The sequence below is a fragment of the Guillardia theta genome (assembly GCF_000315625.1).
Source record: "Guillardia theta CCMP2712 unplaced genomic scaffold GUITHscaffold_23, whole genome shotgun sequence".
Classification (NCBI taxonomy): Eukaryota; class Cryptophyceae; order Pyrenomonadales; family Geminigeraceae; genus Guillardia; species Guillardia theta.
In genome coordinates this window covers 145115-169421 of record NW_005434651.1, presented here as the reverse complement: position 1 = coordinate 169421, position 24307 = coordinate 145115, and the positions used below count along the sequence as shown (strand labels likewise).

Genomic DNA, 24307 nt, shown 5'->3' with positions numbered 1-24307 from the left:
GAGGTTGGTCTTGCTGGTTGAGAGTGCAGGGAAGTTTCCTGTGAGGTAGGAGAGAACTTTCTTTGGGGAGTTCGAGACATGTCGCTGCCAACCGGACTGGGAGGGGAGAATTTCGACCGATTGCTACGATGATGTTGCATGTACTGGAAGTCCCTCAGGCCCTGGGAGCAAGACAGGGGAGGCGAGTCACCTTGTTGTAGATGTGAAAACTGTCGTCGTCTACCGCACTGAAAGCACCTTCCGGATTGACGTTTGCTTTTTGAGAAGAAGATTCAATCGATTTGTTCTCCTCCTGTCACTTGTCAGCTCGTCTGCTCTTCATCCCACCCGACTACCTTTCGAACAGGATCGTTCGAGCGAAAGATAGCTGTATGACCAAACGCAGCGAAGGTCAGCAAGTTGAATTATGATCCGGCAACAGGACCTGAGTCGAAGTCGATTCGATGCCTTGCTGCTGAAACATCACGATCGACGTCGTCATCATCGTCGTCGTCATCGTTATGATGAGTTCCATTTGTCTGTTCAAGATCTCAGCAAGTACAACACAATTCAAATGTCCTTGTACGTAAGATCTCAACAAATTGACGAAGTTTGACGGGCCCGGAACTTCTCGCATCCTCCGCAATGAGCTCCCGCTGTCATGCAGACTGTCGACAACTCGGTCGAGCCCTTCGCTCACCAGCCTCTCTCGAGGCGACGCTCTCGCGTGCATGCGATCGGCCGCTCTCCCTGTTCTGCGAGCACGGCAGGTCAAAATTTGAACTGAGATTTGACGAGACGCAAAACAGGAAGAGGAGGAAGAGGAGGAAGGAGGGAGGAGGGAGGAGGAGGAAGGAGCAGGGGAGTTCGAGGTAGGACGCGTATCAGGTCAAGAATCTCTCGCATGCCCCAGATGCTCTCCCTCATGCCGTTGATCTCGAGCGTAGCGTGCGTTCCTATCCGCCATCGTACCTCCGCAAGTCAAGCTCTTTTTTACTTTTACGGGAAGAGTTCGAACTTTTTGTTTTTTTACTTTGTTTTCTTTGTTTAAAAAAAACGTCAAGTGCGGAATAACGGCGACGGCAATGGCGATTTGGAGGATCCCAGAGCCGTTCGACGGGAGGGAGGGAGGAGGGCGAGGGGGAAGAGGGGGAGGAGGAGGAGGAGGAGGAGGAGGAGGAGGAGGAGGAGGAGGAGGAGGAGGAGGAGGAGGAGGAGGAGGAGGAGGAGGAGGAGACGATGAAGACGGGGACCCGCTCTCGTCAATATTGAGGAGGATGGACCTGGCAGCAGAGGGCATGACGAATGTGCGGCAAAAGGAGATCGAGAGGTTGGGCGCTAGGATGAAGGACCTCGAGCTTGAACGGGACGTGGCGATAGAGGAGATCAGTCGACTGCAGCAGGAGGGTGAAGAGCTAAGGGAGCAAGTGCGGAATCTGTCGATCGCTGCCAAGTCAGCCCGGCAAGAAGTGAAGGAGGTTCAGGAGAACGAGCGGATCAGCAACAGGAACCACATGGAGTCAATCATGGAGATCAGTCGGTTGCAGCACGCTCTCAAGGATGCAAGCGACGGGTTCGAGAGGAACTTGCAAACTCTTCGAGCTGAGAACGACCTGGCACTTCAAGAACTTAGCGAGAACCTGAGCAGCGTCGAAGCTGCTAGCCACCGGAAATCGTTTGAGGTTCATAAGTTGAAGAAAGCTCTGCTTCGAAGACAGAAGGTCATGAACTTGAGGTTTCATCTCTTGCGGTGAGTGAGCTTGCACGGTCTTGTTTAGGATATCTGAGCATCTAGTGCAGTTGGAAGTTGAAGGCAGATTTCAGAAGGAGGAAGAGACGATACGTCTCCATGTACAAGATCAAAGTTTTGGATCGTATGATGAAGCAGAAGGGGTTCGAAGCTTTCTGGATTTGCTGGTACGTGCTTGTGTGCGTCAGGTCTCTCAGTTTGACGGCTCTTTGATAGGAATCAAATCCACCGAATCAAAACAATCTCGAAGAGGGTCAAAGCATCGATACATCGCAGGTTGTTGAGAAGATCCAGACTCTTCTTCCACTTCTGGGGCCGAGAGGCTCTCCTGAGCAAAGTTCGTATCCTTGACTGTCTACATTCGCTTCTCCTCACGAAACCTTTCTTCAGTTCTACAAACTTCGCTTTGTGGAAATGTGGAAATCCGCCAATCTCGCTGCCATGTCGTTTGCCTTCCATCACTGGGCGATCGAGAGGATGTTAGTGAGGCGGGAGAAGCTGACGGCGAAAAGAAGGCAGATGACGTGCTTTGTAAAGATCAGAGATCATGCGAGGCGATCCACAGGAAAGAACAGGAGAGAGCAGAAAGTCATGGAGACAATCAGGTACCTCCTGACAAGAAACTTCGAAGAGTGTTTCTTTGGTTGGAAATGGATTCTTGTGAAGCAGAAGAGGGTCAGATTATTCACAACCAGCAAGGCACGAAAGGGGTTGGTGGAGAATTTCTCCTCATGGAAAGCTCGTCTCCTAATCAAGGTTCGGGCCAAGCGGAGTGCGATGGTATTTGCTACAATGAAGGACAAACTGGTAGAGCAGAAGGTGTTGAAGAGATGGGTAGCCTTGTGTCTTTCGAGGAAGATCTTCAAAGTCTTGCAGAGAGGAGTGAAGTCGAGATTGAAAGCGCTGTCATCCGGCATCATCAACTTCTTTCCTCTATGGCGAGACGCCGTGAGGATGAGGAAAGATCTCCTGAAAAGAAGCGTGGTGGTCTCAACGGTCTTCTCCAGGATGAGCCTCAGCTTCTGCTTCTCCACCTGGACTCAATTCCACCAGATGACTCAGTCACTCGAGAAGGTCAGGCAGATCGTCCGCAAGTGGGTGAAGGGGAACATGGCGAAGTTGTTCGACATGTGGGTTGAGCACGTACAGGAGGCGAAGGTTTCTAACTCCCTGCACTCCCGCTCAATCGTTTTCCTCAAGAAGTGGCTGAATATCACGGTGAAGAGCGCGTTTGATGCCTGGAACATCTCGACGGCCAACAACATCAAGTGCAGGAGGATCATCTGCAAGCTGACGCAGAGAAAGACTAAGTCACAGACGAGGCAATTCTACGAGGGGTGGAGGTTTCTCCTGCTGGTGAAAAGCAGGTTGAAGAAGTTCCAGCTCGTGCTCTCGAGCAAGCTTTCCAACTCCTCCCTGCGGTCAAACTTTGACATGTGGAGGGCGGAGACGGTCAGCTCCAATCAGCAGAGGAAGCGAACTTTGAGGACTATCTTCTCCTGTACCAAGTCGATTCTCAAGTCGCATCTCCATGCCTGGATGCGGGAGACTCATCGGTCCTCGCACGTGGACTTGATCGAAGCCAAGATCAAGTTCTGGCAAGAGGTGCAAGTCTACCAGAAGGTTTGGTTTGAGATGAGGATACACGTCATGGGGAACCAGAGCCGAAGGCGGGAGGAGGCAAAGCGACTGAAGCATCATCAACTTCAACATCAAAGCCTCGTGCAAACTTCCTTGCATGAATGGCTTTCTGTGAGAGCACGTCGAAGTTTCATTGTCAAGACCATCTCCTGCTTCTTCAACAAACTGCTGCTCTCCAAGGTTCATCTCACTTTCAAGATCTGGTTGATGCGAACCTGGCAAGCCTCCTTCATCGAGTCTCTACTCACCTCCTCCTCTCAGAGCAGAGACCAGGTGAAGCTTAGGGCATGGTGGAAGCTCTGGTGCCGAGGCTTCAAGAGGAGGAAGCACATCGGTCTCTTGTCCACTTGCTCCGTGTGAACCTGACATGTGCGAGCAGAGGAGATAGTCACGTCCCGGCAAGAGTCTCACTTCTCCATCCTCCTTCGCTCCTCCATCTCTGGTTGGCAGGCCTGGGTGGAGTCCATCAGACTTCTCCTCAACCGCCAACTTTCTTCAGTCGTCCGCGCTGTCTTCGTCCACTGGCGCGTCTATGCAGCTGATCCCACTTGTTACCCCGAGAACGGCGAGTCGCTCCATGGCATGTCAGGTCAGCCGATTCCCTATGTCTGCTTCAATGTCTCAGCCTGCTCCAGGCTCGATGCCCTTGCATGCTGCGGACCTCTACAAGGAGTTCGCTGCGGACTTGCCGCAGCTGCTCAGCTCTCCTTTCACCGAGCTGGTTCAGCATGTCAACGAGGAAGTTTGGAAGGTGACATGTCGGCAGGAGCAGAAGATGAGCATGAAGACAACGACTGACAGCCTGAACGCCTCCCACCAACCAATCTCTCTCCTCTCAAAGTTCAACGAGTCTGCCAAAGACACGCCCATGTTCACTTCCAGCCCTCACGTTTCAGCTCATGAAACAAGGATCTCCCGTGTCCCCAGCTCTGTCTCCAGGGTGAAGTCTTCTTCCAGCAACGCACCAAGGGGCTCGAGCTACTTCGTTGACCTCCAGTGAGGCTGAGAAATCCCTTGACGATTTTGTGCTTGACTTGCTCTGTTGGAACTCACTTTCACTGTTTTTGTTACATCACTGTCTTGATTGTGACGATCGTTTCTCTTTCAGGCGGAAATGGTCGCAACCACTCCGCAAGTTGAAGAAGTGTCTGCAAGAAGGGAAGTCCGTGAGCATCAACAAGTTCCATGTCAACGTTGACAACGATATGATATTATCCTACACGCCTGTGATCCTGCCCCCAGAGGTAAAAATGACTAACTGTTGACTTTGTGCTGGGAATTTGACTACAATGACGGGTTGTGCAGTGGCTACCGTTGGGACTGGAGGAAATTTCTCAGACGCATTCTGATTCAGCAATCTCCATCATCCGAGGAGCCTGCGTCCCATTCATCTCCTGCGTGCTGCTGGCTTCGTCGTCCTCATACTCAGAGTTTCAGAGATTATGGTGTGACAACCTTGCTGTTTCAAGTACATTGACATCCCTCTCAGCGCCAAGAGAGGTATCCCCGCCATCTCCATGGAGAGTTGTGTTGCCCTCCGTCAGGTCGGCGAGTCTGTTTATGAGTTTACCTTTTCTGACCTGCGCTCCTTTGCAGTATCTCGGCAACGAGGTCCACAGGTTTCACTCCTCTTGGACCCCCTCGACGAATGGAGCCAAAGTTTGAGGTTGTGCCGCCTTGACCGTCCGAAATTTGATCAAATCCATTTGAATCGTAACGGTGAATTTGAAGCATTTGAGCGGAGGCTCGAAATCAATCTTCGAGCAAAGTGACGCCGTCACCGCATGCGAACAGGTTGATGAAAGGAACAGCTGGGAGAGATGGTGAGGGATTGGAACAGAGAAGATAAAAGATGCAGAAGAACAAAGACAGGTTCACCATCAGCATCCACGTTGCGGAAGAGGAAAGAGTCAGGCCGGTTGTCTATTCGAAAGTGAAGAGTCCTGAAGGTGGACCAGCGTTAGTCGTCTTATGCTCCTCCTCCTCCTCCTCCTCCTCTTCCTCCTACCTCTCTGCCCTGTTGAACTCCATCCTTACTTCAGCTGGTTTTCCATCAGTCAGCAGCTCCTGAGTAAAACCCTCGGTCAAGGTGTGGCAGAGGGAGGATGGGGGGGGAGGGAGCGGCAGGATCAAGAGAGTAGGAAGCATGGGAGGAGGGGAGGAGCAAGACCATGTGGCAGAGATCTCCGAACTTGAGGATGTCAAGGTTTGCGAGTATTTCACGGCGGAACAGTTCTTTCTGCATCGAAAGTCATTCTCTTGGATGAGAGTTTGACAGGGTTCCTGTGGGTAGCAGTAGTCTTCAGGAATTCCTAGCCTTCTTGCGTGCTCGAGTGCCATTTCCTGTAGCAAGTGGCAGTCAAGGTAAGGCCTACAACCGAGCAAGAGCAAAGCCGAACAGCAGACTCGACTTGACATAGATCAGCTCTCTTCTCTGCATCACCTGCAGTCTCTCTGCGTACCCCTCGATCACCTCTTCGGCTGTGTAGTTCTTGTACCCAAGTGCCTCATAATCCGGCTCAGGAACCTCTTTGACCAGGACATCCCAAAATCCTGCAAAGAGATAATGAGGAAAAGGAGGAGAGCGAAGGAGACAGAAGGAAAGAGGAGGAGGAGGAGGAGGAGGAGGAGGAGGAGGAGGAGGAGGAGGAGCGAAACGAGAACGAGAAGAAGGAAGAGGGAAAGAGGAGGAGAACGAGAAGGAGGTGATGTTGGTGGAGGAGGGAGGGATGGCTCAAGGAGAGAGCAGCAGGGCATCTCACCGTCGTCAACGGATCGATTAAATGTGTCGATCCAAGTCTCGTTCTTCATCCTCCTCTTCTCGATCTGCAGCCATCGGAAGAGATCCACCTCCACCTTCTCTCGACCATAGGTGGTCAGCAGCCAGGTGGCCTGCAGCTCCGCCCAGTCAGCGATCCCTTCATCGCCGGCCCCGGCCTCCGCCAACTTGGTCACTTCATCCGCCTCAAACCAGGAGATATCTCCAGTCAGTGGATCGACAATCATCTCGCACCCTTCCTTCCTGTAAGAAGGGTTGAACCTGAACCCTTCCTCCCACACCCTCGTGCTCTCATCGCGGAACGTCATGTTCTCCTTGTCGATGACCTCGTACTCGTCCTCCTTTTGTGAGGGGCCCATTCTATACGCTAGTCCCACCGAGTTGATGAACCATGCTGGGGTAGCCAACAGAGAAGCAACCCCCTCAGTAGGGGCGAAGGGGATCTTCAAAACCCCGACAAAGATGTTGCTGATCGACCTGTCACACCTGATCCTCCACCTTGTCACCGGCTCCTTCGCTCCCCCCTGGCCCGCAGAGAAGAGGGCGAACGATGGCCTGCCTGCTTCCATGCGGGTAGCTGTCCTGCCGTCGTTGGAGAGGACGATTCCCTTCCCCACAAGTTTGGGGTCGAAGCGAGCACCAGGGGTTGCGGAGAATGGTATGCGAGCCTGCTCAATCTGATACGTCTCAGGGTTGAAGTACTCCCCCAACTTGTCCATCTTCTCAAGAAGGTCCTCTAGCTCCCTGTCCACGATCTCCACGAAATCTTCATCTGTGTCCCATTTCAATCCTTTCTTCCTCTGAACGCCCTCTTCGAACCATTTCATGTCTTCCTTATCCTGATCCCAATCAGGGACTTCTCGATATTTCATTCCGTTCATCTGCTCCTCAATCTCTAAGGCGCGATCAAACTCCATGTTATCAATCGCTTTCTTCATTTCCTGAGTCAGGTTTTCATATTTCGCCATGTCCGTGATCTCAATCTCGATCAGGGGCGGAAGATTGTACATCCCTTGTATGAAGTTTGTGAAAAGGAAACTGTCGTTTGCGTACTGCTCCATGGCGGCCATGGCCAAGTCTCTAGCCTCCGTCAGATTTCCTATCGCCTCGTCGGCGGACATGTCACCGTCATATAGAGACATTGGGTCAGCAGGAACGAAGTCCGGAGCTTTTCGACCCCAGTATTTCATGCTCATCTCGTCCGCCATTGTCTTGTTCTTCCACTTTTGAATCTTCCGTCGGAAGAATGCGTTCTGAATCTCTATCTCGTACTCGTTCTCAGAGATGATCTGAGGCCCTCCGTCGGCTCGGGGAACGATGGTTTGATCCAAGGAGGAGTCTCGGATATCCCCGGTGTCTATGAATTCAGTCGTCCCATCAGGCTCCTCTGACTCGTCTGCATCTGATTCTTCTACATCAGGAGGAGACTGCTTGCCTGACACGAGAGCCTTCATCGATTCAAAATCGAAATCTTGCGCAAAGTTCTCCTCTTCCATTGATTCGTCAAATTTTCGCAGATTCACGTCGGTCGAGAACTTCTCATTCCCTCGAAGGAATGGACCATCTTGTTCTGCCATCTTCTTCTCAGGCCCATCTGTCGTCGAAGGGCTGATTGTTTGACTGCTCACGTCAATGACGTCTGTTTCGACATCTTGCAACTGGTCAAGGTCGTCTTCAAGTAATTTCATAAAGTCTCCCGCATCCAAATCCCCGCTGGAATATTTCAAATCAGCATCGACATCTTCGACTACGTATGGCTCCTCCTCTTCGATTCCTTGTTCCTCCTCCTCCTCCTCCTCCTCCTGCTTAACCGCTGATTGGATGGCATTCCAGATCGCCTCCATTTCTTCAGAGTTGGCTTGCGCAAAGATATCGGTCTCAGAACCCATGGACATGTCATCAACAACGACTGATTGCCCTTCAAAACGCCTGACATTCTTCTTGAAATCTTGCTTCGTTTCTTGAATCGGGGGCGGCTATCAGACACAGCATAAGAGCAAGAGCACACAGGGGGAAATCAATCACCTTATTCTCAATCAATCTGTTCAGTCTCTCCTCCTCTTCACTTGCCAGCATTTCAATTTCTTCCTCACTCAACTCATCCACATCGAAAGTCTTCGACGAAATCTTGTTCATCAACTCACGCGTGGGCCTGGTACTCCTGCCACCTTCTTGATTCTGTGCTCCTTTGCCCACATCGATGTCAACAGCGAACGCCTCTAACACATCCTGCAATCCCGTGGTTAGAGGAATTATGGGTGAGATTCATTCAATACATCCAGGTCGCCGTCTTTCATGCCCTCTGATCCTCTTCGAGCACACAACTTGAATCTCTTCAAGATGGACTGTCGCAGCACAGGGGGACGCGCTATAACAGGTGGTTTCCGCTGCAGCCGTTCACAACAAGCAGCAGGCCTGCCATACCAGCACCGCTGATCAAGGATCTGAGACGGATGGGATACGAACGAGGAGAGGACGCCTCCCTTGCGATCCTCCTGCCTCCGAAGCTCGCCTCCAACCTCAAACTTGGCAACCCCCACCGCCCTCCTCCCTTCAATCCGCCGGTGCAGCCGCGTCCTGTGATCCTTGAGAAGCTCCCTCTGGTGGTTCGAATGCGACGAGGAAGGCAGGACGACTGTCTTCCCGTCCTCCTCGCCCATCCCGTCCGCCCTGCACGCTATCAGCAGCAGCATACCCAGCACCGGCGACATGCGCCCCATGGCGCCCTTTGCCCTGATCGTATGTGCAGGGGGGATGTGGGCGATGATTTGAAAATGAGTGGGGATGAGGTCAAATTCGAGGGCAACCGACATGGAGGCAGGACGATGGAGGGAGGAGGTTGAGGCGCTGGGGAAGCGGATGGAGGAGATGCAGAAGGAGGGTGGGAAAGGAGGAGGAGCAGGAGGAGCAGGAGGAGGCCAGCAGGGGATCATGATCACCCCGGAGGCGGGGTTTGTGATCAAGACCAGGACGCTGGAGACCAACGAAAAGGTTTTCATCAACTTCTGCAAGTGAGAAGCTCTCTCAGGCCCTTCCCCCCTCTCCCCCTTCGGGTCACCTTTCATGCCTATCATCTGCTCTCATCATCGCTGCTTGCTGCTGCTCAGCTCACCTCCCTCTCAGGTCCCCTAAGGTCCGCTCGTTCAACCGAGAACCAGATCCAAACGATCCCTCCGTGGAGAGGATTCGAATCCCTCTGAGTTTGGGTCCAGCACGTGAGCTCAGCCGCACGATAGAAGAGCAGGAGGGCTGAGATTAGTCGCAGGCAATGACTTGGATAAATCGGGGGAGCCATGCATTGTGTACGACTGCGTCTTCAACAACGAGGTGCGGAGAGTAGTCTTGGAGGATGACCTGAGCATGAACGACTTCCAGGTGATCGAGCAAGCCCTGCACGCCAAGGAGTTCAAAGAGTTTCTTGTGGGACTTGGGATGGGCTGGGTGATGGAGAAGGGAGGGGGAGGGTTGGACATCCAGAAATGGAACGAAGTCAAAGTGCGGGGGAACTACAAGGGAAGGTTTCCAGTGATTCAATTCGTGCGGGCAGATGCTCTCATAGAAGAGGTGAACAAAGGTACATGTCCAACTGTTAAGATGTTGAGGACACTCTGACTTTGTGTATCCTCGTGTGCAGATGAAAGCTCGAGCAGCAACTCGAGTTCAGCTGCGATGAATCTCAACAATTATTCGGCAGCACGGGCAGCTGCAGAGAACGCTAACTACTCGGACATCTTCCAAGGTTCGAAGTTCTACAACGAAGGAAAAGTTCCGAGCTACGTGGATGCGATGGTCAGTGATGCGAAGAAAGGGATAGAGGTCCCGGAGAAGAGATTATACGTACAAACATCCCAGGGGCGGCAGCTGGCCTATCACGAAGGGCGTGACATCGATGACGAGATTCAGAGTCTGATACTCAAAGTGGAGATGCCGAGAGTAGAAAATGCAGCAGAAGTAGACGTGAACATCACGAACGATTGCGTTCAACTTGATGTAGAGCACAAGTATGAATTCTTGTGTGAACTCCCGTACAAGGTTCGAGAGTTGTGGTCAAACTCCCCAGTGACGGTCATGCAGATTGATGACAATGCTGCGGATGCCGTGTTTGACAAGAAGAAGAAGGTCATGACTTTGACACTCCCACTGTCGAGTTGGACAGAGAAAGCGTATGTATCCCTTCAGACTGTTGCTTGCATTGACTGGTGGTGTTGATCAGTTACGAGAAGGCCCGAGTGAGGTTTGCAGTCGAGGACAAGAAGCCCTCTCAAAAAGAAGAGCGAATCCAGAGCGAAGAAACGATTTCAAAGATCCCCGACAGCCAAACTATGAAAAAAAAGGAACAGCAGGGGCCACGTGTAGATCACGACGAGGATAGAGAAAACTCTCACGACAACTCCGTGAAGGAACAGACTCGCGTTGAAAATACGAACAAATCAGTTCCGTCGAAGGAGTTTGCAAGCACTCTGAAGAAAAAGTTGGAAGAACAATGTAGATGTTGCTGTATGTCTCAACCGCCTCACTGACCTGTCGTTTCAGCGAAGCGTACCATTGCACAGGCCGAGCCAAGACCAATCCGAGGCAGTCGCGAAGAGGTCGAGCTGAAGAAGAAAGCTGAAGAAGGAAACAAGAGCGAAGTGTCAGACAGGTACTGCCCTTGACAAGCTCGCGTTCCTCACCCCACCCGACGCAGGAGGCCCTTTGAATGCCCTCGGTGTTTCTGGCGTGCTGCTGCTACAGCCATTCGAAGATGCAGGCGATGCCAGTGGTGCGAGCCAGGCTCCAAGGAGGAACAGGAAGCGATAGAGCAGGTGGGGTGTCAGAAGGAGGGTCTTGGCTGCATTCTTAATTTCCTGCCGTCCAGGCGAAGGAGCACGAGAAATTTCGGGCCAGCAGAAAGAGGGATGAGGTGGGGGTCATAGACGAGACGGGGGGCGTGGAGGACGAGAGCAGCGTGCGAGCTTATCGCTTCAAGTGCGTCCGCAGCTGCATCCCGAAGCCTTTGAACTGACTGTTATGTGACGAGCAGATGCCGGATGACATGGGAACTTGACGATGACTCGCCCGGCTGGCTAGAAGGTGAGCCTTGATGAGCCTTTCTCTGCCTTCCTCGCACGGGAATGATCTACTGGTCTCTTCCTCCTCTGTTGCTGCTTCCTTCACTATATCGGCTTCTCGTCTTGCTGTGACACGTTCCCTCCTCAGCCATCCGAGAGAAGCACTACGGCGACTCGTCAACCGCCAAGTCGTCTCACCAGCCCTCGAACGCGGTCCAGTCAGCTGAGGGACAATGAGAGGAGAAATAATATAAGCGACAGCCCTGCGGTTGTACGAGCACACAAGTTTTATTGATCTTTCTCCTACTTGCACCCTTACACACCCTTCCTCTCTCCTGCTTCCTCGCAGGATAAAAGCAACATCAACATCAAGATCGTCATTAGTCTACATCCCTGCTTACAAGCTATCCGTGCATTCTATACCTGAGGCCAGGGTGTTCCCGCACCCCCACCTTCCTGACCCTTCCTCGCCAGGGCTGCCCTCACAGCTCCTGCTCTAGTCCCCATGCGTCCGTGATCTTCCTGTGCTCCTTGATCATGGCGATGCTTGACTTGAGGGCTGCGAGCTGCTTGGCGCGGCTAAGAGGAGACACTGATCGTTGCGAGGGGAGTCTGATGGTGTTGGTTCCCGAGGAAACGGGCGGCCGAGATAGAGGAGGCACATCGAGCATGGCGTGCGGAACAACCAGCTCAGAGCTGTCAAGGAGGCAGAGATATCGAGTGAGCAGCAGGGGGGGGGGGGGTCAGACGGGCAGGACGGGAGCGACGGCACACCGGGACTGCAGGCGAGGAGGATTGGGGTGTACCGGGAACAGTATGACTTGTACAGTATGACTTTGCCACAAGAAACGTTGCCTCGTGATCCCGGCCCCCACCTCCTAAAACGATAAGACTAATTGAGAGGCAGCGAGAGTTACGGGTAAGCATGAAGATGCTGCCTTCATGATGGATACGGGAATGTCTCTGAGGGGAATTTGACTCTTTCTCTCAATCACGGCCAGTGACGATCGCCGGTCACGAGGAAGGAATGGTTTGGTTTCAATTAAAACCTTTTGGTCCATCACGAATATCATACTTTTACTCGCCCTCGACGCACTACTCATGTTGTCGAGTGAATCAGAATCATCCGAGTCACGCGGCTGTCCGTCAGTCCGGGCACCATCCTCTGAACTGCAAGTAAGTGAAGTTACAAATCAGTACGAAGACAATTAGGAGAGTCGAGGAGGCTTGACTCTGACTCTGCCGCACAGGCCGTAAGGTAGAGTAAAGGCTGCGACGTACCGTAGTACGGTCAACGCTGACGGTCACCGTGAAGTCCGAGTCTGCCGCTTCGAGTATGGGTATCCAGATTCTGCTCAGGAGTGTATAATTATACATTAAGTCTCTCTTTGAGTGTTGACTGGGTCACACAACTTGGTGTTGTCAACACTGAGGTGTCTGAGAGCACTGAATAAAGTCTTGGTGAACTCTATCGTCTGTGCAAGGATGTGATCGAGCCTAGTACAGTTTGTATACTAGCAGAAGTTCAATCACTCAGCAAAACCTTATGCTTGAAAGCTACGAATGCTTGTCATTACCTATCAGTCTCCCATGTATTTGTGAGAGAGAATGAAGAAAAGAATCAGAATTGAGTTGATGAAAAGGATGACGATCTCATTTGCAATGCGATGGACGATCGCCTGACCTCCCGTATGACAGCATCGCTGACAGCCAGCTGAGCGCCATTGAGGCATGACGTTCAGTCACTCATTGCTTAGGGGAAACATGGAAGTACACAAGAATGGTGTGCAAGCAACTATCAGTATCATCTTCGACAAGTTTATTGACACCCACCACATAGATCATCAGTAGTCTACATCCCTGCAAACAAGCTATATTACACGCACGGTATGGGGTCCCTCTACCCCCACCTTCCTGACCCTTCCTCGCCAGGGCTGCCCTCACAGCTCCTGCTCTAGTCCCCATGCGTCCTTGATCTTCCTGTGCTCCTTGATCATGGCGATGCTTGACTTGAGGGCTGCGAGCTGCTTGGCGCGGCTAAGGGGAGACACGGGTCTTTCAAGGCCGGACGAGACTGTTGGAAGACGGCTGGGCGTGGTGTCGGACTGAATGAGAGGCAAAGTCTTTGGAAGCTTGTTGCAGGAAGGATGAGTACGAGAAGCTCGGAGAAAGAAACATGTCTGTGCGGGCTGAGGTGGATTAGAAGCAGGCATAGAGGATGTGAGGGAGGAAACAAGGAGCCACCAAGAATGCAGCTAGAGTGGATCCAGATAAGAGGGGAAGAATGGAAACAGAAGAAGAAGACAGTGACGGTGCTGGGTGGGAGAAGGACGTGCTTTTTAAAGGAAACCAGAAGGCAGAAGGGGCAGAGGAGGGGACGGTCTTTATAGAGATACCGGGTGATTGTTCCCTCGTGATCTCGGACACCACCTCCCATGCGACATGAAGGGGCAAACGAATGTCCTTTACAGAATTGCGGCAGTGACACAAGGCATAATAGAATATTGCTGCCTTTCATTTGGTGCTATTCATAGTCCTGAGGGGAGTTAGCCTGTTTGATGATATATCATGAGGCACGTAGCCGTCAGATTTGAAGAGTTCTAAAATCGCAACGTTTCATATCCAACCTCCTGCCTGTCACATGGTTGCCACGGAATTAGACTTTACAAAGGGGGGTACTTTTGTAAGGAAAGAGTGGGGTGGGGGGTCACGGGGTGGAGTCTGCGGCAATTGGTCAGATGGGTTTAACGTAATCGGCCATCACAACGGGGTACGGCGCTCGGAAGTGGCCTCAACACGAAACCTTTCGAGCACTACTAGGCTAGTACAAACTTTTGCCTCCCTCCCTGCCGGATGTTGAATCCGTTATGTCTGTGTAAGGGTGCATCCACTCAGCCGATCGTTCATTATTATTACTCAAACCGTTGCTGGTACGGTAGTACTGCCGCTGAGTGCGCGCGGCTCCGAGTCTGAACGACGGTTGAACCGTTGAACGGTCCGATCCGACTCTGTGTCGGATCGGATGATCTCACGGCGATCATCGGCCCTGGGTCCGATCCTGGACCGTCCGATCCGACCGACCGACCGTGCCGTGTGACACTCCGTGTCCGGGCGGGCCCGGCTGACTCGGGCACTGCGGCACTCAGCGGCTGGACTCCACTCCAAGGCTCGGAACTTCGGAAGCGGCTGACCCAACTTGACCGTACGCCGGGTTCAATGCCCGGCCACTCACGGCTGAGCGGCTGACCAGCACTGAGAGTCCGGCAACGTGGGACCCGGGCGCCGGGAAGCGGCCGCCGGTACGGTCCGGTCACTGGCTCAGTGAACAGTCAAGCGGCGCCGACTTAGTACAACTTGTGCCGAGTGAATAATAGGCTTAAAATCTCTACTGTAAAAATGTACCAAAGTTCTTTGAGTAAACGATTTGTATGGGAAAATTCAATAAAAATCGAAACGATTGGAAAAACTTACCTGAAAAGGTAGTACTGTAAAAATAAAAGAAGTTTTACAGGCTGGTTTCAGTGACGACCGAGAAATAGAGGGGTAGTAGAATTTCTTCATGGGGTATTTGTACAAAATTCTATCATGAAGGTGGGTAGGGGTGAGGCTTTTTGGGACCATAGGTTCTTTTCAATATGACTCTACATATGATCTTGCCACATTGCACATAGTAAGGTTCGTCAGGTAGGGGTATGAAAATATGGCAGGGGTAGTGAGGTGGTGAGGGGCTGGGTCGATAGATACATGGTAAAAATGTGACGGGAGTGGGTGGGTCATAATTATGATACCCTGGGGTACTTTTGGATAGAGTACCGGTGCTTGAAACATGAAATATTAATAAAGATGGTGGGTAACGGAGTACCTGTACCCACCCTTTCAATTTACCCACCCCTGATGTCGAAGCCACTCAGAATTTCGGCTACCCCTTCATCCAGTACCCTACCTGTTTTCAGATCCATGTAATCAATTTGTACCCTACATTTGACCATCTATCACCCGTCTTTATCGCTGCATCGTCCACAAAATCTTGTCCTGTACCCCTAGAAAATAACCCCTACCCTCATTGATTTCTTTTGTGGTACCCGAGAACTTCTTTTTCTTGTAAAGTTGGCGGAAATGGATTCATATGGATAGGTAGGGGTACTTGAAAGTACCGGTACATAGTCTAGATAGGAAGTGGATTTTTAACGATAGTAATCCTTGAAGTTGATATAGTAGGGGGTACGATGATGAACGAGTAACGCCAAGTGAAGAATGGAATGGGCGAAACGAGAGCAAGAGGGGAACGCTCCGAGTGAAGATTGCCCATCGGGACAGCAAAGGTGATAGCAAAGGAGGAGGAGGAGAATATGCGAGGTAGATGGGAAGAGATTGGTAGGAGCTGAGCAGAGACAGCATCAGAAGCGAACAAAAAAGCAAATTTTGACCAGGCAAGAAGGAACAAAACTTGACCAGCAGATCGGGGATCGGGCGGAACTGCCCGCAGGAGACGGTGGCATTGAGGGAGAAAGGAACGCAAGAAAGGTGGTGAAGGAGGGAGGGGTCGGGGTTTGCATGCGAGCTGTGGTGCGATGGTGAATTGGTGCAATCAAGAAGAGCTAGCGAAGGAGAGGGAGTCGCTCTTCAAGCAGGGGTATCGGCTGTTACCGGAGAGACCCGCATTCAAGACCTCTCTGTACGACCACAGTGAGCGGGTGGATGCTGAGGTTGCAACCGGAGGCGAATTGCATCCTCCTGGTGCGATTCAGACGGTGATGCAAGGGATGGCTAGCTTTTTGGAAGAGGGTCAGAGGAAGATTGCCTTGTTTTCCCCGACGGAGCTGTTTCCTCCCGCGGCTGACAAGCACTTGAGCATGAGAAAGTCGAAGGTCATCTTCGAGAAGTCTTTGAGACGCCCTGATATCCTCCGGCCCAACTTGACCCGCGATTGTCTTGCCTGTGGCTCCGAGGGCAGCATGACGAACGGTCTGTGTCAGGTGCCGCCCAAACGCGAGTGATCCTCCAGGATTGTTCATGACTTTCTCTGCTTTCCAGATGTGTGGACATGATCTAGCGTCGTGGAGAAGAAGATTAGTGCCGATCGAGGTTGTTTCATTGCTACTTCATGTCGAGTTTATCTCATCATGTAGCTGTAATGAGAGAGAGTAGAAATGTCTTGTTGAGATGGGGTCATGGGTATGGGTTTGTTGCGATGAGTTGAAACTCTATCTCTCTCCTTGTCCTTCCTTCTCTCTTGCAGGGGCTGATGGAACATTGGCAGACGATAGTTCCCTTCGCTTCCGTGAAGGATCAGTGTGAAATCTCATACAAAGTTTCGGTGCTGCTCGTTATTCCCAATTCTCCCATTTCCTTGATTCTTCTGCTGTCATTGAGACCCTCTTGTTACTCCTGCCATTGTCACGTATTCTCCTATTGTTGCAGTTTCTCCTGTAATTGAACCTCGTATTGTCACTGATCCTCCTACTGTTTCTGGTTCTTTGCCGTCTTCCTCCTGTGATACATTCTTTTTCCTTCTTCTTCCTAGTATTTCTGATCCTCCTTACTTGTGATCATTCCATGGTCACTGATTATGCTCCTTCAGAGTGTTAAGATTCGATCGCCCAAGGGCCCGCGGGAGGTGACGGTCCCGCTGCTGGACTCCAAGTACGAGCTCCCCGACAGCTTGGAATGCTCGGTAAGGAACATGCGGTGACGACTTGAGTCCAGTGACTCCTTCCTCTTTCGCAGTTTGAGGAGGAGGAGGGGCTGTGGTGTTAGGGGAGGGCGGGGCGGGGCAATGTGGGGAGGATAGGATGGCTTGTGCTGTGGTATACTAGGATGAAGGAATAGCGATACAATGAGGGTAAAAAGGATGAGGTTGGGATAGTGAATCGAACCGATCAGGACACTGATGATTCCAATCTGATGATTCCAATCTGATGGTTCCAATCTGATGGTTCCAATCTGAAGTCATCATATGTCTACAGCTACCCTATCAAGGCCGCTGTTTGCCATCTGCATCCAAGGTCACTTGTTGAAGACGATCGCTCAGTCTCTCACCAGCTGACTCCTTTGAAACCTCTCCGTCTTGGTCGTGCGCAACCCCTTCAGTGCAAGAGTCAGCGCAGCAGCGGAAAGATCCCAGTGACTCACCTTCCGCTTCCACTTCGCCAGTCTGTCGATGGTGGCCAGCCTCCTATCCAGATCCATGATGCGGGAGAGGCTGCAGCGGAGGGTTAGGACGACGGAGGCGGTGCGAGGTTGGGAGAGGAGGGCAGGAGATGGAAGGGGTTGAATTGGAGGGCAGCGCACGTGGCAGACGTGTCTTGCTCGGGGGTAGCATCGTCTTCGAGCTCGTTGTCGAACCAGTCCAGCAGCTGGCCGAACTCTTCTGGGCCCAGCACGCCACTTACGTTGGGGAACTGACAAGTTAGAAGAAGCAGCGTCAGAAGTTTCAAGGCAGGGGAAGAAGGAGAGAGGCTGGAGGAGGGAGGGAGGGAGGGAGGGAGGGAGGGAGGGATGAAGCAGAAAGGGAGAGGAGAGGGCAGGGCTGAGAAAAGCTTCCACCATGTCGTATTTCGCGGCGATGTCAGAGGTACCCTGCACCATCGAAGTGAGAGGGGAGGAGGAGAAGAGCGTTTCAGTACCGGGTAGTAGGGATCGTTGATGACTGTGTTATTCCTCTCAACAAGCGTCTTGGGCCTCTGCAAGCTCACTCTCAAAACGTCTGTTCCATCCTCCTCCTTCCTCCCTCCTCATCCCCTTCTCATATGTTGTCCCTTCCCTCCCCCTCCCTGCCTCCTCCCCACTACCTTTCTTTCCTTCCCTCCCCCTCCCTCCCTCCTTTCTCCCTTCCATCTCTCTCCTTTCCTTTCCCTAATTTTCGTCTTCCCCTCTTGACTTCACCTGCAAGCTCAGCCAGGTATAGCCGCACTCCCTCTCCTCGTTGGGAAAGCAGACGACATGGTTGTCCTCGAGTTGAGCTTTCTGCGAGAGAGTGAGCAATTTAGCTGTAATCGTGTTCCTCCTGCTCCCTGCTCCCTGCTCCCTGCTCCCTGCTCCCCTCTTCCCTCAACCCCCGGACTCTGGTGCATTTGCTCTTCCCACAGCTCCAACCTGGAAGGTTGGTTCGCCGATGCTAAAGAAAACTCCGTCGGTGCAGTTGTAGAAGGTGCTGCTCTTGATGACGGAAGTTGAGTTGCCGAGAAGCATCAGGCCGAACACAGCCTGATAAGGGCTGATCAGAGACAAATGCAGAGGAGGATGCGGGGAAGGGAAAAATGAGGAGAATCGGAAGAAGGCAGATCAATAGGAGCAGGAGCAGGAGGAGTAGTGGGAAGGGTAGGTTGATCAGCAGCATGAAGAGCGGACAGGGAAGGAACAGGAGCTCGAGGGATAGAAGCGGAAGGGGCAGGAGCAGGAGCAGGAGCAGGAGCAGGAGCAGGAGCAGGAGCAGGAGCAGGAGGCGATGACAGTTGACCTGGTTGATGTTGCATTCAACAGCAAGGAGGGATGATCGATGCTCGACGAATAGAGCTGCGACCGACGTGTTGAACTGACATGCCCTGGCGTAGGAACGAGAATCGTCCCTGAAATTCATCCCCGTCTGGAACGTAGCGAAGACGCATCCTGAAGGAATGATCAACGATGAAAGAGAAGAAGCAGGAGGATACGGAGCAGAATCATAATGAATATGACACATGAGAAAAATAGTCTGGGAGACAAGACGAGAGGTACAAGACAGCAGCAAGCAGAAACATCTCAACTCTAACGTCTCTTTCACATTCCATCGCGCGCGCCATCAAACACCATTCGGATCACAAACAAGCTCTTGACTGCGTGCTGACGTCACCTTCGGCAACCATGCGAGACTCGTCGATGGCTCTCATGCCGCACCATAGCAGGTCCCCGAAGACGCAGCCCTCAGCCCGGGCCAGAGAGCGATGGTAGCAAACGATGCCCGTCATGTCCGGCGGGGCCCCGTGGAAGGGGAGCGTGCGGTTGTTGACGACGTCATACATCTGGTGCAAGGGATGCTTGACAGGGTCACGGTCTCCGTCCTGATGTCAATGATGAGGAGGGAGCGGAAAGATTACACCAGGAGAGGGGAAGGAAAAGGGAGAAGAGAAAGGGAGAGGAGGAGCAGGGGAATGAAGAAAGGGGCAGAAGGCGAAGAACATGGCAGAAAGGAGGGCGGGGCGGGGTGTGGGGGGGGGGGGGGGTGGAAGGCCCAGAGAGGAGAGGAGGAGAGGGGAGAGGAGGAGGAGAAAACTGGAGAGCTGAGACACGAATGAAAGGGCTGAGGTGAGAGGAAGCTTGCAAGACCAACTGTCAGTCATCACCTGTGGGAGGTTGTTGAAGTAACAATAAGACACGTTGACACTTCCGGATTCTCTCAAGCTCATCACATGATCGTATCCTCCTCGCAGATCGCAGAAAGAAAAGTTCCAGTCTCCGAACACAGCCACACATGCGAAAGGATCGTCGAAAGGGTCCATGTCTTCGATCCCCTCCTGCACCCCCTCCCACTCCTCTTGGTTTTCCTCCTCCAACAAGTACTCGTAGGCTTTCAGAGCAAACGACCGCCGGTCTCTGGTGTGGTTCTGCAGCAGCTTCAGCTTGCAGCAAGTTCCCCTGCTATCCTCGTCCATCCACAGGCTGCCAAAGAGAGTCGTTGCCTTCCTTCCCTTGTGCACGGAGTCCTCATGCGCTGTGCTCTCCTCCCCCTCCCTGTCTTGCACGGGGGACAGCCATGGCGCATCGCCGGCTCCGAGGAGGTGGAGGGTGCCGTTGGGGATGCAGAGCAGCTGCTTGCTGTTGATGGAAGGCCACGCGTGCCAACCGTGATCGAAGATGATGGAGACGGGAGGAGGAGGAGGAGAATGGGCATCGCCTGCGGTTGAAGCGAGGTCTCTTCCGATGGAGGGTTTTGTGCACATGGAGATGGTCTGAGGGAGAGACTGCGAGGAGTTCACGAAGAACCTGACGGGGGTTTGAAAGCGCTTCAGCTGCTGCTGATTCCGATTGTGCGCGCTCGTCAGCTGCTCCACAGCGACCTGCATGGCCTCGATCCTCGTCCTCTTCAAGTAGAAGTACTCATCGACTTTGTCGCGAATCCCTTGGATGTACAGGTGAGGATTCTTCATTCTCTCTCGCATCTGTGACGAGCATGTCAGGCAGATATCACGCGCACCATCCCCGAGACAACAGGACAGCCAACAGCTCCACACAAGGGAGGGATGGCAGTCTAGTTGCAATCGACCCTCACCGCGTCGTCCATGTCCCTTGGGTCGACGCGCACGGCTTGGAAGGGATCGTTGGGGTCATCGAGGAAGAAACGATGGAAGTTGAAAGGCTCCATGGTGTCGGGATGGAACAACAGATGCCCCTGAAGATCGTGATTGAGAAAGCAGCAGGAGAGACTAAAGGAGACGACAGGAAGAGGAGGAAGGGGGTAGACGACAGAGAGACGACAAGGAGGTGAAAAGAGGGAGAGAGGGAGGGAGGGAGGGAGGGAGGGAGGGAGGGAGGGAGGGAGGGAGGGAGGGAGGGAGGAGAAGGAGGGAGGGAGGGAGCGCCGAGGACCTTCATCCAAGAGTATTCATATTGAAGATCTCTGCCTATAACTGCATCGGGGGCAAAGTCGGTCGTCCTGGAAAGATAGTGAGGAACATAATGGGATAGTACAGTCAACTGAGACAAACCACAAAATACAAAGATAGCAACAAGAGCACAAGGCAGATCGCATTCACCTTCTCTCCTCTCCCCTCCCGCCTTAACCTCACTTCCTCTCCTCTCCTCTCCCTTCTGTTCCCCTTACCCCTCCCCTCCCCTCCCCTCCCCTCCCCTCCCCTCCCCTCCCCTTACTTGTATCTTGCACTGAAGTGAGGCCCCTCTGCTTCCAACCCGAGCTCGCGCATTCTCTGGAGTAGTTTTTCAATGTTTCAGGTGTCGCCAGCTTCTCGTACCTGCTCGGGATCTCTTTCTGAGATCGAAATGCGAGGAGGGTCAAAACCAGCGCGATACCTTGATCAGAGTCAACATGGCTGAAGCGAGGAGGAGAGAAGACGTGGGGAAGAGGAGAGAGGAGAGGGGGGAAGGGGGAGAGAAGCAGGGAAGAGGGAGAGAAGGAGGGAAGGGGAGGGAGGGAGAGAGGGAGAGGGAGAGGGAGAGGGAGAGGGAGAGGGAGAGGAAAAGTTGGAGGTTGGGAAGCATAGGGAGGGAGAAGGTAGGAGACGGATTGGCATGAGGGTATGCGCATATTCGACCTCATCTTCTTCTTAGGTAAAGGTTTGCGCCCCCGCTTGCCGCTCGACTCCGATCTAGGCCTTACTCCTCCCCTCAGCTTCAACAGGGGAGCTCGCCATGCAGGAGAACAGGACGAATGCTGGACAGCAGGACTTTCAAGTTCCTCCCAGGAACCATGTCGACGACGAAACTCGGCATGAGGTCGGCATACGTGTTTCCGTTGGATCAATCCGTTCCTAGATGACTGTGTGGGAGGATACGTGGCGAGGACAAGGAAGAACAGTAAGGTGAACACGCACTTGCGCGTTTGTCTGGAAATATCGTGAGGAGAGAGGAAGAGCAAGTGTCAGGTGTCGCACCTCAACGCAGCAAACGGAAAGAACACCATGCTTGCAAGAGGTGACTGTCACGATTTCCTGTCACATCTTCATACTGTCGAAGGCACTTTCCTTTCTGTCGACAGCAGTTTTCTTGTCAGCTTTCTTGAGAAATCTCGATCAAATTCTTTTCAGTTCTTCCACCATTCTATCTCCATGCCTCCTTCTTGTCTCCTTCGTCTCCTTCATCCTTGGCTTCTCAGCATCTTTCTTGTATGACACGATCCCAACAGCATGCTGCTCTTTTTTCATGGACAGCCTACATGATGTAACCCGCTTCCTGTCTTTCCTCTTCCTCCTCCTCCTCCTCTTCCTCCTCCTCCCCCCGTCCCTCCTCCCCCTCCCTCACCGCCTGATATAAAAGGCATCACGCGCATTGCGTCTTCTCTTTGCACCACCCTACCACCCCTTTCTTTGTACCCACCCTGCTTTTTCATGAGCACCTTCCAATGACTACCGGTGTATTCATATGTCATACTACCCTCATAAGTACCCCTGTTGATTGTACCCCCTCACTTTAAAGCCGTACCCCACTACAAAACCGCAACTCCCCGACAGTGAAACATGCATAAAACATGCATGGGGACGAGGAGGACCGGGAAAGGGAAGGGAGGAGACGAAGAGGAGGAGGACGATGTTGAACAGCATGAGTCATCCCGACATCATCACAGCTCATTGTTCGTATCAACTTCATCACTGTTCCATCTGAAGGATTCGTCATCTCAATTCTTCCCCGAACGATGCATCTATTTTTCTTGTTGTACAACTTTCCTCACAAAACACGTCAACAAGCTTGACAGAAAAACGGGAAATCATTGCAAATGCTTCATCTCCATCGTCTCCACTCCCACTACATGGACTCCCTGCTCTGCTTGTGCTTGACCAGCCCAAGTAAGTTCGCGCTCAGCGTATTCCTGTCGACAGATGAGCCGAGAAGTAGAGGAGAGGAGCGAGGACGATCACTTAGCCTGCTTCAGGATGTTGCTGAGGCCCTTGTTGGAGCTGTTGTCTTCAGCATGGGAGGAGCAGACCTCGGGAGAAGGGTCTTGTTCCACCACATGCATTGATTTCCTCCTGCACCACGAGGTCAGGAGACGACAGCAAGAACAAGTCGATCACTTGGGCAGCCCGTCAAAGAAGAGCAGCCCTGTGTTCTTCTTCTTGCTTGACTGAGACGGCAACAGTCAGGCATGTCTTTGTCGAGGGATGTGGAGAAGGAGGAGGAGGAGGAAGGGGGGGGGGGGCGGAGTTGTAGAGGAGGGGAGTCAGAGGCAGGAGGCTCCACCAGTAGGATGTTGGGGTCCATGTTCTCTTGGCTCATGGCGGACGACATGTCTCTGATCTTCCTGGCCGGGCTGGGTGAGAATGGCTGCTGCTCGCTGGTGCCGTCCAGCTTCGCTCGCTTGCGAGGAGGAGACAGAGGGTCGTCTTTCTGCCGCAGGGCTCGAGCCTTGGTCTCCTACATGGCGGCAACAACCATCATCATCGTCATCGTCGTCGTCAACAACAACAATAACAACAGCATGATCATCATCATCATCACTATCACTGGCGGCTGCAGCAACAAGAAGCAACAAGATCTAATAACAAACAACAACAAGCAACTTGATCGACCTCGACGTTTCTTGTAGAACTCGCAGACGCGATTCTTGACAGCTTCTCCGACATAAAACCCTGAGAGGCAGCGGAAGTGAGAGGAAGTGAGAGAAGGATGGGGTTGGGCGGGGCTGTAATGGAGGAGGAGGGAGTAGACGGAGCGGTGGGGGTGAAGAAGCTGCTCACGATTGAATTCTTGATCGCGATGTTAGTAGCAGGGAGGATGTGCTTCAATGCATGCTTTGCTGCTCGTCGGAGTTAAACCCTCCCATCTCCTCCTCGTCGCCCCCCTCCCCCCACCCGCATCCTCCTCCTCCGCTTCTCACCAGGGATCTTCTCGCCTGTATCAAGGTTGGTCACGATGACATCTCCTGGGCTCGACACTGCTCGAGTCAGAAGACATCGCAACCTCCCACCACACCTTCTGCTGCTGCTGCTGCTGCTGCCCCTCCTCCTGCTCGCAGCTTGTCCAGGACCCTGTTGGCTGCTGCTGCCTTTGGCGTATGCCACTGCAGAGGATCAGAGGGGGGAGGCAGAGCAAACACGAGGAAGGGAGAGGTGGGAAAGGAGGAGGAGGGGGAGTAAGGCAGATGCAGACCTCGCAGTCCAGAGGAAGGCCTCGCTTTGCGTGCAGCTGGGAGCTCGGGGAGGTGTTTTCCTCCGCACTCGTTGTGTTGGGTGGGAGAGCATCGAAGAATGGGGAGGAGATCAAGTGACGCTGCTTGGAGGGAGAGGAGGAGGCTGAGGAGGAGGCTGAGGGTGAGAAGTGAAGCAAGGGCGAGAAGGATTTACCTGCTCGTTCCAGCTCCTCGATTCTTTTCTCCAGCTCCTGAGCGCGAATTCAGCAGGATGGAGGAAAGGACATGAGGACAATGAAGAGAGGGGGAGGGAGGGAGGTAGGAGAAGG

The 24307-nt window shown here is 52.8% G+C and overlaps 5 protein-coding genes across 5 annotated transcripts; 3 read left to right on the top strand and 2 right to left on the bottom strand.

The window, feature by feature from the left end:
- Nucleotides 1–1256: 1256 nt before the first annotated feature.
- On the top strand, nt 1257–5035 carry GUITHDRAFT_106083 (hypothetical protein; the record flags this gene model as incomplete). Its single annotated transcript, XM_005834921.1, has 10 exons — nt 1257–1729; nt 1780–1896; nt 1946–1982; nt 2120–3704; nt 3750–3959; nt 4006–4366; nt 4479–4614; nt 4676–4815; nt 4860–4914; nt 4967–5035. The coding sequence occupies 10 exons, from the start codon at nt 1257–1259 to the stop codon at nt 5033–5035; spliced, it is 3183 nt and encodes a 1060-aa protein (XP_005834978.1).
- Nucleotides 5036–5122: 87 nt separating this feature from the next.
- GUITHDRAFT_106082 (hypothetical protein) lies at nt 5123–8860 on the bottom strand (the record flags this gene model as incomplete). Its single annotated transcript, XM_005834920.1, has 8 exons — nt 5123–5181; nt 5249–5313; nt 5379–5437; nt 5541–5609; nt 5844–5923; nt 6133–8125; nt 8175–8378; nt 8426–8860. 8 exons carry the CDS (start codon nt 8858–8860, stop codon nt 5123–5125), a joined length of 2964 nt encoding a protein of 987 aa, XP_005834977.1.
- Nucleotides 8861–10029: 1169 nt separating this feature from the next.
- On the top strand, nt 10030–11485 carry GUITHDRAFT_162505 (hypothetical protein). The gene is made up of 8 exons (XM_005834919.1): nt 10030–10181; nt 10224–10312; nt 10363–10634; nt 10683–10791; nt 10837–10954; nt 11008–11117; nt 11173–11222; nt 11349–11485. The coding sequence occupies exons 1-8, from the start codon at nt 10074–10076 to the stop codon at nt 11435–11437; spliced, it is 945 nt and encodes a 314-aa protein (XP_005834976.1). The 5' UTR covers nt 10030–10073; the 3' UTR covers nt 11438–11485.
- A 4286-nt stretch (nt 11486–15771) lies between these two features.
- GUITHDRAFT_106080 (hypothetical protein) lies at nt 15772–16957 on the top strand (the record flags this gene model as incomplete). Its single annotated transcript, XM_005834918.1, has 5 exons — nt 15772–16176; nt 16235–16285; nt 16461–16517; nt 16782–16874; nt 16928–16957. 5 exons carry the CDS (start codon nt 15772–15774, stop codon nt 16955–16957), a joined length of 636 nt encoding a protein of 211 aa, XP_005834975.1.
- Nucleotides 16958–17152: 195 nt separating this feature from the next.
- On the bottom strand, nt 17153–21394 carry GUITHDRAFT_136958 (hypothetical protein; the record flags this gene model as incomplete). The annotated part of the gene is made up of 15 exons (XM_005834917.1): nt 17153–17194; nt 17240–17284; nt 17333–17402; nt 17492–17601; nt 17747–17779; nt 17827–17883; nt 18086–18166; nt 18296–18406; nt 18660–18808; nt 19032–19239; nt 19522–20337; nt 20448–20567; nt 20765–20831; nt 21047–21102; nt 21206–21394. 15 exons carry the CDS (start codon nt 21392–21394, stop codon nt 17153–17155), a joined length of 2154 nt encoding a protein of 717 aa, XP_005834974.1.
- Nucleotides 21395–24307: the final 2913 nt, after the last annotated feature.